Source organism: Rhinoraja longicauda, chromosome 13 (assembly GCF_053455715.1).
Source record: "Rhinoraja longicauda isolate Sanriku21f chromosome 13, sRhiLon1.1, whole genome shotgun sequence".
NCBI classification, from domain to species: Eukaryota; Metazoa; Chordata; class Chondrichthyes; order Rajiformes; family Arhynchobatidae; genus Rhinoraja; species Rhinoraja longicauda.
The window spans coordinates 41,325,438-41,346,830 of NC_135965.1; the positions used below are offsets into that span (position 1 = coordinate 41,325,438).

Here is a 21,393-nt window from a genome sequence, read left to right on the forward strand (position 1 = left end):
TAATGTCTACTGCCGGACCCTGACGTGAGAGGACGCTGACGTTGAGTATTCGCCGCTTTTCCGTCAGGATAGTTTATCTGTTTGTTTCTATGTTAATTGTTTTTGTAAAGCGCTTTGAGCATGTGATAAGGCGCTATATAAAATAAATGGATTATTATTATTATTATAATGTGATGCATTCTGGTAAAAATGCTTTCTAAGGCACATCTGCAGAAGTTGAAGGTTGTTGGGCTCACGCCAAACTTCCTGAGGTTTTTGGTGTGCTTCCTTGGCCATGTACATTTCTGGTGACATTGTACATTACAGGTGATCAGAACCCAGAGTGGGCCGAGTCTAAATTTACAAAGATGCGAGAGACCGTGAAGTTTAATTTGCAAAAATAGATAGTTCCAAAAAGAACACTAACCCCATCACAGTTGGCGGAGGGAAGCTTAATTGACATTTCTCTCCCCAAAATTGAGGAACCTGGATGACAGATACAAGAAAGATATTTTATTAAAATGTTTGATGTCTGTAACTTACTACCAGCAAGTGTAATGACGTTGAAACACTTCAGAATAAACACTGGGTGTGCTGCATGCCAAGAATGGTGAAGTGAGTTTAATTTAAAATAGATTTTTTTTGTTGCCAGTATTAATATGATGAGCTTAATGAACTTCTGTGCCAACAATTGCAACAATCATGAACAATATTTAGTATTTGGGTTGCGGACAAACATGGATTTTGTAAGCTCTGCTGATTTAGGAGAATGTAACAATCTAAACCTGTTGTTCTTACACATCTGATGTATTCCATTTACTTATTTTCATTATTGTTATTCATTATGATTATCACACACTGAAAAACAATGAAAAGCAGAGTTATATCATACAATGCACAAGTACAATTATGCTATACACGAGTACAAAAAGTAGTGCAAAAAGAGGATTTTAAAATTACCAGGATAGTGTTAAAGCAATTGTAGTGTTACAGTTAGAGGAAAAAGTGCAAGGCCTGCAAGGAGGTAGGTTGGGAAATCAGGACTTCATTCTAGATTATGGAGGACCATTTAACACTGAATGAGGAACTGCTCCTGAATCTGGTGGTCTGTGCTTTCAACCTTGTGCATCTTCTACCCAACAGGATAGGGGAGAAGGAGGAAAAAACTGGGGAAAGTGGTCCTTCACGATGTTGGCTGCTTTCCCAAGGCAGTGTGAGGTGTAGAAAGATTTGAGGGTGGGAGCTGGTTTGTGTGATGGACTGGGCTACATCCGCAGTTTGAGGAGCATCCTCCCATCCAAGACCACCTCTCAAGAATCCAACTCCGCCCCCAGGACGGAGCCAGCCTTCCTTGAGTTTGTTGATCCTCTTGGGCATCGGCAGCCTTTGCCCTGCTGCCTTGGCACATGGCAGTGAAGAAGATGCCACTGGCTACCATCGATTGGTAGAACATCTGCAGCATCTCACTGCAGATGTTGAAGGAGCGGAGCCTTCTTAAAACGTACAGGTGGCCCTGTCCCTTCTTGTACAGGGCCTCAGCGTTCCTGAACCAGTCCAGTTTACTGTCCAGCTGGCAGCTCAATGTTCCGGGGTACAGGAGCTTCAGGAGAGACAGGGGTGAGGAAAAAAGAGGGGGAGTTGCATTGTTGGTTATGGAGGATGTCACGGCTGTGTTCAGAGGTGACATTATGGACGGTTCATCTAGTGAGGCTATATGGGTGGAGCTGAGGAACAAGAAAGGGATGATCACTTGTTGGGGGTATACTACAGACCCCCAAAATAGTCAACGGGAATTAGAAGAGCAAATGTGCCGGGAGATTGCAGACAGCTGCAGGTTAAATAAGGTTGTTGTAATGGGGATTTCAACTTTCCCAATATAGACTGGGGAAATCATAGCATGAAGTGCTTAGATGGGGTGCAATTCCTCAAAAGTGTTCAGGAGTTTTCTTAAACAGTATGTGAAGGCCCCCCACATGAGAGGGCACGCTGGATCTAGTATTGGGAAATTAGGAAGGGCAAGTTAATGAAATGTGTGTGGATAGCCTTTTGGGACCAGTGACCACAGTTCGATTAGGTTTAAGATAGTTATGGATCAGGACGGAGAGGGTCCACGTGTTAAAACGGTCAACTGAGGTAAGGCCAACTTTGAGGGTATGAGAGACGGTCTCGCTCAAGTTGACTGGAGCAGGTTATTGGGGGGAAAGGAACATTGTCCAAGTGGAATGTTTTTAAAAGTGTACTGAAGAGAGCTCAGGATGTGTACGTCCCCGTTAGAGTGAAAGGCAAAGCAGGCAAATGTAAAGAAGCTTGGCTGATGAAGGAAATTGAGATGTTAGTCAAAAATAAGAAGGATGCATGGGACAGGAAAAGGCAGCTGGGATCAAGTGCATCCCTGGAGGAGTTTTGGGAACTAAGGAGTAAACTGAAAAAGGAGATCAGAAGGGCAAAAAGGGGCCAGGAGATAGCTCTGGCGGGTAGCATCAAAGACAATCCCAAAAGATTTTATAAATACATAAGGGGGAAAAGGGTAAGTAGAGAGAGTGGGACCTCTCAGGAATAAAAACACTCACCTCTGTGTGGAGCCACAGGAGATGGGCAAGGTCCTCAATGAGTATTTCTCTGTATTTACCAAGGAGAAAGACAGTAGGATGGAGGAAATTGGAGCAGTCACTAGAAGTGTCATGAGAGCAGTGAGGGTTACCGTCGAAGAAGTACTGAAGGTACTGTCGTGTTTGAAGGTAGATAAATCTCCAGGGCCTGATCAGATATATCCAAGGACATTGCGGGAAACTAGAGAGGAAATTGTGGGAGCCCTGGTTGAAATTTATGAATCATCCAGAGGATTGGAGGATGGCAAATGTTGTGCCTCTTTTCAAGAAAGGCTGCAGGGAAAATGCTGGGAACTATAGGCTGGTGAGCTTAACATCTGTAAGTTGGTAAGTTACTGGAGAGTATTTTGAGGGATAGGATATCCAGGCATTTGGATGGGCAAGGGCTGATTAGGGACAGTCAGCAGTTTTGTATGTGAGAAATCTGATCTGACAAATCTGATTGATTTTTTTTGAAGATGTGAGCAAAAAGGTTGATGAGGGCAGAGCTGTAGATGTTGTGTACAGGGACTTTAGTGAGGCTTTCGACAAGGTGCCACATGGTAGGCTGCTCTGGAAGGTTAGATGTAATGGGATCCAAGGATAGCTGAATGGATAGCAAATTGGCTCCATGGCAGGAAGCAGAGGGTGATAGTGGAAGGTTGCTTCTCAGAACGGAGGCCTGTGACTAGTGTTGTGAGGCCTGTGCCTGTGACTAGTGGTGTGCCACAGGGTCCGGTGCAGGGCCCGTTACTGTTTGTCATCTACATCAATGATTTGGATGAGAACACACAGGGCAAGATTAGCAAGATGGCTGTTGAAACAAATTTAGCGGTTTTGCAGATAGTGAAGATGGTTGTGAACAATTGCAGCAGGATCTGGATCGATTGGCCAGGTGGGCAGAGGAATGGTTGATGGAATTTAATACAGAGAATGTGAGATGTTGCATTTTGGGATGTCGAACAAGGGCAGGACCTACACAGTACATGGTAGGTCGCTGGGCAGTGTTGTAGAGCAGAGGGATCTAGGAGTACAAGTGCATGGTTCCTTTGTAGGTTGAGTCACAGGTAGATAAGGCTTTCGGCACTTTGGCCTTCATCAGTCAAGAGTATTGAGTATCGAAGTTGAGAGGTCACGTTGCAGTTGTATAAGACGTTGGTGAGACCGCATTTAGAATATTGTATTCAGTTCTGGCCACCATGTTATAGGAAAGATATTGTCAAGCTTGAAAGGGTTCAGAAAAGATTTACGAGGATGTTGCCAGGACTAGAGGATGTGAGCTATAGGGAGAGGTTGAGTAGGCTCGGTCTCTATTCCATGGAGCGTAGGGGGATGAGGGGAGATCTTATAGAGGTATACAAAATCATGAGGAAAAGATCGGGTAGATGCAGAGTCTTTTACCCAGAGTAGGGGAATCAAGGACCAGAGGACATAGGTTCAAGGTGAAGAGGAAAAGATTTAATAGGAATCCTAGGGGTAACTTTTTCACACAGAGGGTGGTGGGTGTATGGAACAAGCTGCCAGATGAGGTCGTTGAGGCTGGGACTAATCCCATTGTTTAAGAAACAGTTGGACAGGTACATGGATAGGACAGGTTTGGAGGGTTATGGACCAAGTGCAAGCAAGTGGGACTAGGGTAGCTAGGACATTGTTGGCCAGTGTGGGCGCATTGGGCCTGTTTCCACACTGTATCAACGTGTGACTCTATGACTCTAGGTACACTCCCAGGTATTTGTACTCCGTGGTAAACTGCACATCTACACCATTGATGGAGATAGGGGACAGGGGTGATCCACTCTTCCTAAAGTCAGCCACCAGTTATCTGAAAACTTCTGCAGGTGGAGGGAGGCATAGTTATAACTGACGTCCAAGATGCAGATGGTAAATAGGGAGAGAGGACCGTCCCCTGTGGGGCACGTGTTGCTCACAGTCCGAGTGACAGTTCTGTAGCCTGACATCGTGGTCGTCCAGTCAGGTAGTTGGTGATCCAGGACACCAATGGAGCGGCCACCCGCATCATTGTCAGTTTGCTCCCTAGCAGTGCAGGCCGGATCGTGTTAAAAGCACTGGAGAAGTAAAAAAACAAAAACATGACTCTCACAATGCTTCCCAGTTTATCCAGGTGAGCATAGGAACGATGGGGCAGGTGGATGATGGCATCCTCAACCCCCATCTTTGCTTGGTAAGTGAACTGCAGGGAGTCCAGGTAGGGTTTAACCAGGGGTCACAGGTGAGTACCAGCCTCTCCAGGGACTTCATGATGTGTGAAGTCAGCGCCACCGGTCTGTATTCATAACTAGCTCATTTGTTTTACTGACATTGAGGGAGAGGTTGGCTTGACACCATGTTACTAATGTCCATCTCCTTGTAATGCACTGAGACAATGAGCCGATGGATTCAGGCAGATTGAAGTTCTGCAAACAGAAGTCCATGCACCATCGTATGCAAAGTTGAGCAGTGGAGAAGTTGGCTCTAGTGGGTAAATGGCAGAAATGCAAAAAGCTTATGGGATTGAAAAAAGGGAAACTGTGGGTGATGAGATTGCTCCACGAACTGACAGACTCAAATTTACATTGAATAAAACTTAGGAGGTTAGCAAGGAGGACATTGAAAATAATCACATCTGGACATAACATTATCAAGTATACCAATTAAAATGATAACAAATAGATGTAGGAAGAATCTTTGGTATCAACATGATGGGGCTAGATGAAGGTGAACGTGACCTGAGTGCCAAGTGTCTACTGATTGTTATTAATCTAACTTATTTGTATTACATGCTTATTGGTGCAAGATGCTTATTGAATAGAAAGTTCAGCAGTTGCAAATTACTGTTGTAGTATTTCAATCCTATTATTGTAAAATCCTTTAACACTTCATCCAATGAATCAAAAATTAAATACAATTAACACACAAGTTTTGCCATTTGTTAAGGATAAGCACAAACCTGCAATTTCCAAGGATCCTTCCCTGTGAATAAACAGGTTATCATTTGTGAGTAAACATTCCTTAGCTCTCTATTTTAGAAAGTCATCCTCATTGGAAATGTAAAGTGAAAAATTTGCACAGCACTTTTACAAATGCACCACCACTGACCAGAAATGAAAATAACCTTCTAGGAATGACATTTCTCAAGTAGGCAGCTTATATAAAAACATCTAAACTTGCTTTTGTTCGCTGTACACATCTTGAGTTTTAATACCAGCCAAAAAAATCATTCATCCATTGATTCTATTTTTTCCCCTCAAGACAGATAGTCAAGAGTGTTTAATTATCATATGTACCAGTCTCGGAACAATTAAATTCCTACTTGATGCAACTTTATAGTTGCACAACACCACAACAAATAATTATGTAATAAATTATCAGTTATTCCAGGTAAAGCAAACCATCATGCTGTAAGACAAAGTATAAAGTGCAATCTTAGCAGTGCAAGGTTATTAGTAGCTGGCTGCTAAGGTTGGCACGTGCAGGGTGGTTCACGAGTCTGATGATTAATGGTAAGAAGCTGATCTTGAACCTGAAGATAACTGTTCTTAAGCTCCTGTACCTTCTTCCCAATGATAGCTGCAAGATGAGAGCGTGGCCAGGGGTTTGTGGGTCACATTTGCCCTTTCACTGTTGAGCAAATGCATTAATTCTAATATTTGGGATGCTTCTAAAATGAATACGAGATTCTAGAATCTGCATTTTGTAAATCCATAATGTGATCATTTTGCATGAGCATTCTTTAGATAGGTTTACCCTTGGACTGACTGGGTAGATCTCTAATGTTTGGAGTACAAGGCTAGTTTACGTAATCTCTTTTCATCTAATCCTTGGAGCTCAATAATATTTAGAAATCTTTACTGTCCTCAACCGTGTCCAACCTGTTGTCAGGTATGGTGACCCACACTAAACATACACAAACACACATATTTCATAAGGATTAAGCAGCAAAACTTTATAACCTCTAGTCATTTTAAAAATGCACCACAAAGCCTTTCACAACTGCGAGATTTTCATTATTTAATGTTCTGCACTTCAACCTTTTTATTTCCCCCACAAAAAAAACGTACTACAGTGAAATCCACCTGCTAGTTGCTTTCTTTTAAAAATTTCCCTTTGTAATAAAGTTACAATCCCCAGAAATGTAGCCATTCTTTCTATAAAATTAAAACTTCTTGACTGCTCATTTCAATGGTTAATAAAGGGACTAAAATAAAATCGAGGCATTGCTAATTTTGAATTTGAGGGTACATTTAGATAATTTTAAGCACAATGCACAGGAGTAGATGGATATATGATAACACAGAAGTCACAGGATACACACACTGAAGGAAAAAGCAAGGTTTTCCAATTATTGTGATTTATAGCAACACATTCCTCACCTGTATGGGAACATTATTTAGAAATATTGACACGTTAGCTGCAACATACAAATTTACCTTGTGAAATCAATATTCCTGGCAATAATGATAATTAGTTTAAAGCATCTTGAAATCTCACACTCTAAATGGCTTCTGATGGAATTTAATGAAGATATGCAACTCATTTATTGCACCAATAAAAAATAATCGGTTTGCATTTTGCGATTAATTCCTACTTACCATCTTGCAGGAAAAATCAAGTTTCAGCAGCACGAGCAAGACATGTTTCTAAAGTTATTGCATTTCTGCATATATGAACAACTCCATTCCCAAAGACTGCATTTTATATTGCATAAATTAAATGGATTTTGCTGAATAAGACTGCCTTATAAAATAAGAATCCTTCCTCAGTTCTAACTCAATGGCTGACACAATAGCACCAGTCAAACGACTGCAGTAATGATGGGAATATCCTGATGCAACACCATCCACCACCTTAACAATCTTTTTTTACATCCAAATGCATCACGGTTGCAAGGTGCTACTCACAAGACGCACTGCATTAATTTTCCTCAGATACATTCACAGCATCTCAAAACTTCTACCACCTAGAAGGACCCAAGAAGCTTCAATGGAGCGCAATAACTCAGTTTTCAAATTTGCACACTCAAAAACATAACTATCATTTGTTCTCACTGGATCAAAGTTCAGGAACTCCACAAGAACTGAAAATGAATATACTAATTTACACAAGGACCCTCGAGCCTGCTCTACCATTCAATAAAATCACGGCCAAATCGATTGCATCCCTAACTCTGTATTCCCACTTATCGCATTCTTTTTCATCGCCGTTAATGTCTGCCTTAAAATTATTCAAAGCATCTACTTTCACCAATCATTGATGGATTTCCAAAAACTCAAAAGTACTCAGAAAAAATTTGCACTTGAAAAGGATTGTCAAAATTATGTACCAACCAAAATCTCCATATTTCTGCATATAACTCTTTGCAATAAATTGTTAGCATTCCTAATTATTCATTGTACCCGCTTGTTAACTGTTGGTGAAATTGTACAAAGATACCACTCATCTACAGTTCTGTAATCTTGCACTTAGATATGTTCTATTAATTAACCTGACATTCTGGATAATTTTCATTTCTCCATATTTACTCAGTTTGCTGGCTTTGTCCATTTATTTAACCTAACTGTATCCTTTTGCAGCCCCCTCGTAACCAAATTTAACAACCATATGTGCAACGTCTTCATGCAAGTCATAAACAGAAATCGCAAAAGCACGAGCTCTGGCATGCCACTTGTTATCACTTGCCAACCAGAAGATAACCCATCTATGTCTACTTTGCGTAGGTACCCAATTTTTATCGAAACTAATGTTATCTCATTAGGTTACATAAGCTTACAATTTTGCACAATGACCTTCAAATGCAACACTAGTATAGTACTTCCACTATTTTTACTTTAACAGCAATGCGTCAAAAAATCCCAGTACTTTGATCAATCATTATTTCCTTACAAGAAGCCACGCTGACGTTGAATTTTTCTAAGCTTCTGATTCAAATACCACCATAATATATAATGAATGTAAAGTTAAACAGACAGCTTTCATTTTCACTACATGACAGGTGCATTTTACCTGGGCAGCCTGTAGCAAATTTGAGTATGTTATTGCAGACACTTAGAAACGGATAAAATCTTCACAACTACAACTTCAGACAGCAAATGCATTTACTATTGTTGTGGAAAGTCTAATACAAAAAAAGTTGTTATTACAAATGAAATAGAAAGGATCAAGACACTGTATGGGATATTTCTGATATGGCAACAAAAACCTAAAGATCTTTCAACTTTGGGAGATCTTTCTGAATCAATCCATCAAATACAGAAACATAATGCACGTATGTATGGATAGCGATGTCACGTTTGCGGACATATTTGCAATTTTTGATGATACGATCCATGCTTCATGTTTATAAAAAACGCAAACTCAATGATTAAATTAGTTTAGTATCCCACATCCACACTTGCATTCCATTTTCAACTATGGATAACCAATTAAAAGAGAATTCTCACCACAGTACTTGTCAATTATCAATTCAATCATACAAACAGCTGAAGTATAACACCATGAGCAAAGTAAACATATCTATATATATATTGTTCAAGCAATGCCACACTCAATAAATCAACATTTCTTCTCTGCTTACAGATTAAAAATTGCAAAATTCAAATTCAAAATATCTTGAAGTGACACAGGGGAGACATCATCTGAGTAACCTGAGCAGTTCTATCCAAGACAGTGAAAGTGCCAGCGTAAAGTGCTCAAGCTCAATATTACCACAAAATTCAAAATCTAAAATTCAGATGGAATAATGAAGTGACTATTATATTTTTGATCAGAGAAACAGAATTCTCAAGTTTGCAGCAAGTACACCCCTTAAAGATGTGAATACATTTCTATCAGTGGAAATGAATAATAAAAATGAGTTCATTTATTCAAGTAGGAGCATCAGAAATCTGGTAACCAACCGTCTTGAGCAGAGATTGGCTACGTATTCCAAAATAGGGACAGAAAGCGTACAACAAATACAACATACTACTTTTCAGAACAAGAACACTGGAAATAATACTTATGACAAAATAGCCAGAATTGCATTTGATACATATTTATTAAACCAGGTGAGCAGATACCTGCACTGCTTGCGAATGGAAATATAAGATTGTACATTATGATACAACTTGATGGCTAACCCACTTGGTGTGATTACCTGAATTAAAATCTTGGAATGATAATGCAACTAAAAATGATATATAGAATTTTTGTCTCCTCTCCAAATTACAAACAAATCAAGTTAGTTTATTCAAATGCAACTGCTTTTTAATTAGGATTATTGGTAGCTGAAGTTGTTGGTTCTGTTTCAAAGTACTGGAAGATAAAAGTACTGGAATCAATTTTAAATTTAAAAAAAAGAATTAACTGAATTAAATTTTTGTTCAGCAAATGAGCAATATTTTTGTATGAATCTATACATTGTGTTTTACAGAACAAACTTACACTGGGTCATCCATTCTGAGTATTCAGCATCAAGTTTCTTCCTTTGTTGAAATAATATTCAAGATTAGATGATAGCAATAACGATTGCATGGTTAGACTTTCAGAGCCCAGGGATAATGGAGAAGTTAGAAAATGACTGGTGTATCCAGTTGAGCAACTTCTACTGGCAGCACTAGTTATTTATTCATAAGATAATTCAGCAAAACAAAAAGCAGTACAAGGGTGGCTGAAGATCAACACATGAAAAAATTACCAGATTTATCATTATTGATTGATTAATCATTATCAAATTGCCTTGATAAACGAGAGACTGCAAATACAATTACAATCATGGCAAAATAAGAATTTTAATTTAAAAAAATCTGAATATAAATATTTAGCACCAGTCAAAGTCCCCATGAATCTGCTGGATTGTCTCAAAAAACCCCAACCAGTTTATTAAAATCCATTTGTAAGGAAAACTACTAGTGTTACCTGGTATGTGAGACTTCATTCAAGTTCTGAAGCAGGCAAGTAAGAGGCTACTTCGTTCAGAAAAGCAAATCACCATTACCTTCCCAGTTCAGCAAGGGAAGCACAAAATGCTGACCACGTCGGCACTCCATATCCCAAGAACTAAACTAGTAAACTAAAACTACAAATTAGGAAAATTAGAGAACTGAATCCAACTTAGATTAAAAGTTAGACACAAAAAGTTGGAGTAACTCAGCGGGCGGGACAGGCAGCATCTCTGGGGAGAAGGGATGGGCGACGTTTCGAGTCGAGACCCTTCTACACATTAAAAGTTAATTGTTTGACAATTCAAAACACAAATTTATACCCTGTATACCCTGAAAATTTGACGGCCAGTTAACCATTCTAATAATAACACCATGTATTCCAAGGTATTAGTAATAGCGTACATGTCCACACAAAAAAGTTAATTTCTGGAATTTAGGGAGTATTCAGCAAGTTGCTAAATCCTTAATTCTAAATATATATTCATCCTCACTACATCCTTGATTCTAAGGATATAGTGACAATGAAGGTAAAAGCTTTGTATTTAAAGTAAAGTGACTCCCATTGAATCAAATTCATCTCTAATTTATATATCAATTTAGAATGAAGAGAAAAATTCTGCAAGAAATTTCTAGGTATGAAAATAATTCTGTACCTTTATACCAGATTAACTAAATTAAAAATGATTGGTAGAAAATAGCAGGCAGAAACACCTAAAAAAGGTGCAGTTTGTGGAAACAATTTCTCCAGTCAGAGCTTTTATTTAAATGGACTTAATTTCCTTTGTATTTTCCTAGCAGTTACATCAAAACATTCAACTCTGTACTTAAGTGTAGAATCTTTAATGTATATTCCATTGGCTGGCATCATAACAAAGAAGTTGGCCGAACTGGATTGATTGTAATGTGCCCTTAAAAAGCAGTACAGCAAACAATCTGACATATACCTCTAATAACAAACATCAAGAACTTAAAAAAAATCAATAACCCATTAAGATTAACCTTTGAAACATAAATTATAATTATGCATATATTAAGTGTCACCAAAAGTTTGTTCAACTTTTAATTAAAATTTTAATCCCAGAAGGGATCACTTGCATCCATTCTCACTCCGTTTATAGCACTGGTTGGGGCTTTAACAGACCAACTCAAATTTAATTGTGGATATACTGAAAAGTCACAAGAGAAAATGTGGATTATTGAGGTAGCTCTCGTCCACCCCATCATTTATTTTCAGCAGAGTATGCAGGAGACATTTATTTGGTAGTTCTGTTGCTTCCATGTACAGCATTAAATATATTTTTAAAAAATCACTGCAACCGCAAATCAAATAAATATCTACCAATTAATATCACAAATTGATTTCTGCTGCAATTCAGTGAAAGTCTATGAAACATGTTAGACCATGGCCTCCCACGTACATATGATGTTCAATGCTATGGAAATGGAAACTGTTCCCATAAACCAGTACTATCCCTGACCGAAAGTGATTTCCCCTTGACTGGAAGGCATGGGCGATTTTAACTGTCTGAGACAGCCTTGGTTTGTTCAATATAGACAAATCAAAAGTAAACGAGGGAAAAGCTTTCAGCTTATCCACAACTGTAGCTAAATAAGAGTTATTCTTTAAGGCTCTTTCCATGCATTGCCACATCTATCATAATGCTTCTTTTCTCTGATGAATACGAAGAAAGGCTAATCGTCTTAACAGATTTATGACTGTATACAACTTGTGTACAACGTGGATTTTCTCTAGTTTACCGGTATTTTTAATTCCTGTCTACAAGTGTGATGAAAACAATGCCCTGTACAAGCTATTAGCAGTGAGTACAACAGCAAAAAAAATATCATACATTTTATACACACTAAAATAAAAACTCCAAACTTTAGAAGTAACTGGGTATGGACTGCACTTGCCACCGACATAATGAAACAATATACAACGTTAGCGATACAGTCAGTTTAATGGGACCCCATCCAAAGATTTCCACCAAAAATAAATCCTGCAGCAACTTGCATTCAATGGTAAAATACATGTTTTATAGCACATTTTTGCCATTTTATAAATGTGTTCACTATTTTGGAGTTTACATTAAAGCCTTCTTCCCAGCAAAATACTGCAAAAGCAAGGCAATATGCGAGGCAGCTGCAGTTCATTTAACCAGCTTTATATATACCCAATCCTTACAAGCACGGAGGTGCCAAACACTTGGAAAAATTCCTTGACATAAACATTGAGAATCAGGGAAAAAGAAATTCGAACAATTATTTTATTTTTATTGATGGTATTTCACGTTTTCTAAATTTTATTTCCTTTTTTTTGTACAGTACTGAAAACAAAATGAAAACACATTCACATTTTCCCGAAGAACTCTTAAGAATGATCTCTACAAGGGTAAAATGGCGAGCAACCAGAAGTTGGGTCCATTTTTGTTCAAAATTATCACAGGGAACGAGGGCTTGATCTGAATAATCTAGTACACTTACTGCAATTTATTTGGAGAAGGTCTTCTTAATATTTTTAAAAGGAACCTCCCAGTTCATGCGATTATACAGTCCAGAAGATAAACTGGTTGAATGCACCTTATGCTACATAAGTGTATACTTTACGATCCTCAGGTGTTCGTGCCAAATATTCTCTCTCAATAAGTCCCTCAATTCTTTTTTTAATTACCACTGGACTTGGTAAGAAACGAGCCTTCAGCTGCTGGGTCACCTATGGATGGAGAGGTAGAAGGTTAACATTTCTTTAATGTGGTCTGCAAGACAAACATTAAAATTGTTGAAAGGTTATAGTGTTCATGAATGACCCTGTGGTTTGGTGGTGTTGCAAAAGTGATTCAAGTTTCATTGCTCTAGAGAATTGTGCATGTCAGTAAAGTAGTGTAGTACTTTTCATCATATCCTCACTAATTTAGTTACTTGTTTAGTAATTCTATCAACCTTGAACTTTGACATCAATGAAAACACGTTCAATGTGTGCAGAAATCAATTTTTTTTAAAAATACATTGTTTTTTTATAGATGAAATTTAAATTTCTTGTACCTCTGCCACCAGAACATTATGCTGCATCTTCTTCCTGGATTTCATGATGCGTACAATGGCAGCTTCAATTTCATGCTTTCTGTCATCATCAACTTTCTGTCGTGTTTCTTTTCTTTCTGGGTCAGACTCTCCTTGTTTGGCAGCAACTGAAAGTTAAATCCAAAAGTCATATTTAAACATCAAGGATCAAATAGCACTAAATTCACAACACATGAAAATCCGTGTGTGGTAAACTTAACCTCCTTTTAAGGAAAAGAGAAGACATTTGAATTCTCAATCCCACAGGATCATGGAGGTTATATCACTAGAAATACTTAGAGGAAGTAATTAAATTCTTGAAGTATTAGAGAATTGAGGGTGGTGGGGAACTGACATAGAAGAAGAGATGTGGCCTAGAAGATCAGCCATTTTGAATGGTGGGGCAGGCCTTGAGCAGCCAAGTGGCCCATTTTTCTGATGTTCTCCAGTAATAATTTACTTTAAAATGGTGCACCAGCTGACTGAATACAAGAAGTTTAATTCAGAAAATTACCAGGACCTTAAAAAGATTCAACATTTTGAGCAGAAACAGATGGTAAATTGGAACAGTGACCAGAAAGTACAAAAGAAACAGGAAGAATAGAACAAATGCCCCCTTGATACTGCTCTCCGTTTAGTCATGCCATGGCTGATGGAAGCCAAGCTTCTATCAACCGTGAGATTAAAGGAAGAGCAGAATCATGGGACCATTTGTTCCATTCTTCCCGTTTCTTTTGCATTTATTTGGGCTTCCGTACCACTTACCCATTCTTTCCCCTGACCCTTAAAATGACTCGTGATGCAAAAATCTTTCAATCTGCACCTTAATACATTCAATGACTTCATCTCCAATACTACTGCAGATGAGAGGAAATGGCTCATCATCACCCATAACATCATAGATCTTTAACATCAATGACCTCTTCCATCAAATTCTATATACCACATTAAGGAAAATATTCTCCCAGCTTTCACATATATTTTTGAATGTTTAAAAAAAAACTTTTCATCCTTGTATACTCCAATGAGCACAACACTAATCTCACACTCTCTCTGCAGATCAACTCCTTCATTTCAGGAATTAAGCTTGTAGACTTCCTCTGCACTGCTTTAATGTAACCATATCTTAATTCAAATATAAACAAAATTACAAACAATACCAGTTGCTGTCTCAAAGATGCATCAGAAATTCTCTATGTATACACTTCATCCCCTCTCCATTAGCATTCCTAATTATTTGCTGTAAATACATGCCAATCCTTTAAATTTCGTGCACCAGCATTCTGCAGCTTCATTCTGTTTGATTAATAATAATTTACTTTTTCTTTCTTCTTTCCAACCCGGATAGCCACATTCCTCCTGCAGATGCCATTGATGTCTTCAATTTGTTAACCTACTGAGCTTTGTACCAGCAGCACAAGTGGCCACAGTACACTTCTTTCAGATTTCATACAGATTATAATTAGTCGAGGCCCCACCACTGATCCATGTGGCACTCACTCTTTACTTTTTGCCAATCCCAAAAAATGACCTGGTCACACCGACTCCTCCCACTCCCTTTCCTCACCAAATTATTACCCCCAACCCCATACTCTTATCATGCAAAAATGTTTATCTGGCACTTCATCAAATGCCTTTTGGAAGTACAAATTCACCACATCTGCTAGTTTCCCTTTATCTATCCTGTTTCTTACATCCTCAAAGACCATTAGAAAATCTGTCAAACATTATTTCCCTTTCATAAAACCACTGATTCGACATGATTATCTTTTGATTTTCTTAAATTTTTTTCTGCCATTTTTTCTTAATGATCACAAAATGTTCTCATTGACAGATGCTTTGCCAACTGGCCGAAAGTTTCCTGATTTCTGTTTCCCTTCTTGAATAGGTTACATCTTCTGCTTCCTAGTCATTATAAATAAAGACTGGGCAGGCCCACTAGTTAGAACTGGGGCAAGACCAAGTTTGATGCGACTAGAGAGGAACTCGCTTAAGCTGATTGGAGTAGGCTGATTGTGGGTAAAGGAAAGCCCAGTTAGTGTAATGACAAGCGTTCAGAGCATTCATGCTCCTGTTAGACCGAAGGGTAAGGCAGGTGGGAATAAGGAAGCCTGCTTGACAAGAGAAACTAAGGCTCTGGTCAGGGAAATTAAGGAGGCATGCTTATAAGCAGCTGAAATCAAGCATATCCCTGGGGGAGAATAGTTATGAGAATCAGGACGGCAAAAAAAGGGAGTAGGAGATACCTTTGAAGTAACCAAAAAGGTTACCAAGAACAAAGCCGTAGACATTGTCTATATGGACCTCAGCAAGGCATTTGATCAGATTTCACATGGTAGGCTGCTCTGAAAGATAAGATCACATGGGATAAGGGAGAGCTTGCTTACTGAATAGAGAATTGCCTTCATGGAAGGAAGCTAAGGCTGGTGGTGGAAGGTTCTTTTCAGACTGGAGACCTACGACTAGTGGAGTGCCTCAGGGATTGGTGCTGGGCCCATTGGTGTTTGTGGTTTATATCTATAATTTGGATGAGAATGTACAAGGCTTGATTGGTGATTTTGCAGATGACACTAAAGTGTGGGTATTGTAGATATCGAAGATGGTTATCAAAAATTACAGCAGGATCTTCATCAGCAGAGGAATGGTTAACGAGCTTTAATGCAGACATGTGCAAGGTGTTGCAATTTGGAAAGTCAAACTAGGGCAAGCCCTTCATAGTGAATGTCAGGGCCCAGGAGAGTGTAGTAGAGCAGATGGATCTAGGAGTGCCAGTACAGTGCCTCCTCAAAAAGTGGCATCACGGGTAGAAAGGGTGGTCCAAAATGCTTTGGTACATTTGCCTTCATCAGTAAGGGTATCGAGTATAGAAGTTGGGATATGATGTGCAGTTGTATAAGACATTGGTGAGACTGCATTTGGAATATTATGTTCAGTGATATTGATATCATATTAAAACATTACCAACAAATTTAAATCAACAAACCTGTTTGGATTTTGACTCTGTGCAATTTTGATGTGAACTGATCATTCACTATAAAAACATGACCAGGCTCAATTTCTTTTGACTTGGGCTCTTTGCTAAGGACTCGTTGCGTTGGTTTCCCACATGCTAATGACTGAAGAGCTCTGACCAATTCTCGTTCAGGAATATCTGTTTCTTGTTGGATTTCCTGGAAATAAAGATGATATTTAAAAAAATATACCAACAATTGCACCATGACTAACTGTGAAGTTTTCTTACCATCTATTTGTTATTACTTTCAGAAAAATCATGTGTTAAAGAATATTCAGGAGTTATAGAATTATGTGGATAGAAGATATTTATTGGAATGAGAACTAGGAATAGGAGTATAAACCTGTTCACAATTTAACTTGCAAGTATACCTTAACGTTATCGAAAGCAATCAGGCGAGGGACATCCTGAAACTAAAACACTGAGGACAGTAGACGTTCAAATTAATTGGCTTATTGAAACCTTCACGATTAGATGAGGAAAAACAATAGTGACCATTCTCCTGTAAAAAGTTTATCAGACTGAAGGACCCCAACCTGAAACATCGCTTGTTCGTTTCCCTCCACAGATGCTGAATGACCTGCTGAGTTCCCTCCGACTGTGTTTTTTGAGCAGATTATGGAACAAGTGAGGACAGCACCTAGGTCAGACAAATAGCAGGAGGCAGCCCCCTTTGCCATTACTCATCACCCACGAATGTACACAAGAGCTTTATTAGGGTGGCAACAATGCAACATTTTAATGGACACAGGGGCATGGGATCATTACCATATCTACCCAAGCCAATCACTGGAGAGGCTATATATATTTCCAGTGCAAGGAGGAAATGGCGAGAGCAGAGGGAAGTGAGCCTCTGGTACTCGAGATACAGGAAAAGCATCTTCCTCTAGATTCCTGTAGAGTATGCCCTAGGAATTAGGGGACTGTACTGGGGATAAATACCTTAGTAGGACAGGCGTCATCATAGATTGGAGTGATTCCATGGACGAGCCAGGGTTAGCAAACAGATATGACCCACAGAGACATAGCAGTCCTGATCAGACACTGGACACAGGACAGTGGTACAGTTATCGGATTATTTTTGCCCATGTACTGAGAAACAGTGGAAAAGCTCCAGGCAAATCATACCGAGTGCAAATACATCAGGTAGAGCAAAAGGGAAAATAAAGTACAGAATATTATGTCTCAGCTACATGGAGAAAACGCAGATACAGGAAAAGTGCATGGGCCACAATGAAATAGATTGGAAAATTGGAAATTGATCTCAAGCATGGGGTACATTCAAGAATCTGGTAACAGCCAGGAAGAAGCAGTTTATGAATTTGGTGGCATATATTTTCATGCTCTTATGTCTTCTTCCCGACAGGAGAGGGGAGAAGAGAGAATGACCAGATTATGAGTGGCCCTTAATTATTTTGGCTGCATTCCCGAGGTAGCAGAGTATAGATGCGGTCAATGGTGTATGGGGAGGGGAGGAGGCTGCTTTGCGTGATGGACTGGCTACGTCCACAACTCCTTGCAGGTTCTCGCTGTCTTGGGCAGAGCAGCTGTCGTACCTAGTTGTGATGCATCTCCATGGTGGTACACCTTTTGTGGTGCATCTATGGAAATTGGTGAGAGTCATAGTAGAGTATCTAAATTTTCTTAACCGTGCGAGGAAGTAGAGGCATGATATGCATTCTTAGTCATAACATTAATATGCCATTGTGGAGATGAGGAACGCAGAGCCACACCATGACCAAGAAAATTGTTGATAATATTTACACCTTGGAAGGAAGCTCTCGACTAATTCCTACCTATTTCTGTATCATTGTTACAGACTTGGGTGTGTATTCCACCCAGATTCCTGGTCGACTTTGTTTTGCTGATATTGCGGAACAAGATGTCGCCTTGATACCATGTTACCAAGCTCTCAATTTCCTTTCTGTATTTCATCTTATCATTGTTTCTGATCTGTTCCACTATGGTGGCGTCATCTGCAAACGTGTAACTGGATTACATCAGGAGTCCCCAGGGGTAGAGCCCAAAACGCAAACAAGAATTGATGGAAATGATGCAGCTGCCTGCAGAGATGCCAGTGATTAAAGCAATGGCACACCAGAAAGGGGAAGGCAAGGAGCAGAAATGGACCAAATAGGCAGATCTCGGGGCAAAAAGAACAAAAGGACAGAAGTTGCTAGCGTAAAGCAAGCAACTTTAAAAAAAAAAGTAAAATTATACAGAGATATGGGAACAGGGGAGAAAGGAGAAACAGGGAGAAAACGTGGAATCAGATGGTAGCTGGTCCCTTGGGGAGGTAGCAGTAGCTGTAGCTCCAGTGTGCATGCATAGGATGATGCATCACGGAAGGCACAGCATGATCATGATCCAGCCCAGACCTGGTGGGCAGACAGAGAAATTGTGTCCGCAGAGCATCATTTGTGCCCATCATAACCCAGATGTTACCATAAAAGTACAGATAATAAACTAGCCAAGGCCATGGGAAAACTTTCAATGGACTTCATGGGGCCCGACCAAATAATAAGCAAAACTGCTATCTCGTGACCATTGATCAATGGAGATGCTCTGTGACATGCTAACTTCCTCCAGCAGTTCGTTTTTTGCTCAAAACTTGATATGTTTGGAGGTTCTACTGAGAGGGTCTTCACGAGAATGCCTGGTTCTCCTGATGAATAAAAACCTTCATATCTACAATTCCAGTGTCTCTAAATAACAATGTTCATAAGTCACAAGTCTTTGAACTATTATTTTGACATTGTTCTGTGATAGAGGTTTAAGTGAAAAAGGAACAAGCATAAAAGAGGACATAAAACTGCAAGAAAGATCACCGCCCCCACACAATTATGTCCAGTGCTATTACTTATAGCCTGCAATTTACTGGGGAAAATAATTCATCACTCCTGTTAAGAAATTTTCAGACAGCTTGCAAACATTAGAATTGACAAAACCTGAAACACAGTAGGTGCTGGAACTCTGAGCCAAAATAATATTTTGTTCAGGCAAAGAGAGCCAGTTGATATTTCTGGTGGATCATCAGGTGTCAAAATTGACTAAAGTTAGAGAGAAAACAGGTTTCACACAAGCATCCACGCAGAGAAATAAGGGGAAGAGGAAGGAAAAAATGATAAGGGACTGTGATTGGGGGGGGGGGGGGGGGGGGAAGCAAGAACAAATAAGAGGTATAGCATGTAAAAATAAGTGGTTGTGGAAAGCGGGGTGGGATCAGCCATGATCGCATTGAATGGCGGAGCGGGCTCGAGGGGCCGGTTGGCCTACTCATGCTCCTATTTTTTCTTGTGTCTCCTACTTCATCACCTTTGTTCTTCTGACATTTTCCTTATCCTTTACCTATCTGTGCTTTCATAGAATTAATAACATCTATTTCCTCCCTCAGCACAAGATGTCATCAGACCAGTTGAATGCTTCCAAAACTTCATTTTTATTTTGTTACAAGTCACTTGTGTGGATATTAAAAAGGTTATCTCTGAAGATATATTTTTAAATGTTATACTGAAGAGTTTAACTGAAATTTATAAAAAATGGCACAAAGTGCTGGAGTAATTCAGAGGGTTAGGCAGATTCTCAGAACATGGAAAGGTGACGTTTTGGGTCGGGACTCTTTTTCAGACTGCTTGTCTGGATCAGCCTATCAGTCGGAGGAAGGGTCCTGACCAGAAACATCACCTGCCCATCTTCTCCAGAGATGCTGCCTGACCTGCTGAGTTACTCCAGCACTTTTTTTTGTACACTTGCATTTGCAGTTCCTTGTTCCTCCATAGAAATTGATCAGTTTGGTCTGTTTCACTTACCAACATTGCAAAGATTTTTTCTGTTGGTAAACATTCAAAAAATCCGATCAGCATTTACAGAACTTTAAAAAGCATAGATATCAATAAACCAAACAACCCAATCTAGTACTGCAGCAACCAAACAATGATTGGTCCTTTCTTTAGTTTCTTGCTATTAAAATGCATGCATTATCACTTCTGCAGGAAGCATGAGCTCATCCACAGCAAGAATTTACTTTGTCTAATAATGATACACTTCAATAAGCACAGTGTGTTTTATCCTAGTCTCACCTCAAATGTGTATTTTTCTCTGTTGTTGAATAACATTAATATAGTCATTTGGAAAGTAGATACTTGTAATATGTGCTTTCTGGTATTTGAGCCAGTTACTTGAGCGCCACCTACTCCAACCTCTGAGCCATCTTCCTGCGAGGGGAAAAAAGTAACTATGAGAAATATTCAACCATGCTGATCTAACACATATTAAAGAATTGAAGCAATGTTTTCAAAACATCAGCAAACAATAGATTATTCTAGGAGCTGAAATATTCAACACATAATTAATTGCCAGCATCAAAATGCCATTAAAATTGAACAATGCACTTGACTATATTTATCATGAAATGCAACTATCTTGTGCTAAATGACTGTTATTTTAAGTTTAATTGATGTAAAAAAAAATAGCAGACTTGCAAAGCAATGCTATAAAGAATTTCAAACCAGAAAAATGTTCATTTTATTCTTTAAAATACACGAGGATTCTAGGATCTAGTTTAGTATTGGCCAATATAGTTCATAATTTTGAGATTTAAACATGAGATTGCAGATCCTGGAATTCCGCCATTTTTTATTTTATAATTTAGATCTTTATGGCCTACATTACCATTTTTACTTTGGCACTTTCACCCCAGAAGTAAAACGTGGCTGTATCACAAAATTTGAACAGTCCCATGCGATCTTGTATCATTTACCAATTAATTACATTTTTCAGTTTATCATGTCTCATCATGTTAATGAATCAATCAATGAATACAAATACGATTTAC

General features: G+C 39.0%; 1 protein-coding gene across 2 annotated transcripts in view; it reads right to left on the reverse strand.

Annotated features, from left to right (window-relative positions):
* Nucleotides 1–12,743: 12,743 nt before the first annotated feature.
* The window catches only part of cul3b (cullin 3b), a 46,687-nt gene continuing 38,037 nt past the window's right edge, over nucleotides 12,744–21,393 (reverse strand). The window contains exons 13-16 of one of the 2 annotated variants that reach the window (XM_078410842.1): nucleotides 20,639–20,773; nucleotides 16,530–16,716; nucleotides 13,529–13,674; nucleotides 12,744–13,199 (exon numbers count right to left, since the gene is read on the reverse strand). In XM_078410842.1, coding sequence (XP_078266968.1) covers nucleotides 13,068–13,199; nucleotides 13,529–13,674; nucleotides 16,530–16,716; nucleotides 20,639–20,773 — 600 coding nt within the window. In that variant the 3' untranslated portion in view covers nucleotides 12,744–13,067. The remainder of the gene's footprint in view (nucleotides 13,200–13,528; nucleotides 13,675–16,529; nucleotides 16,717–20,638; nucleotides 20,774–21,393) is intronic. The other variant, XM_078410843.1, reaches the window with a different exon arrangement.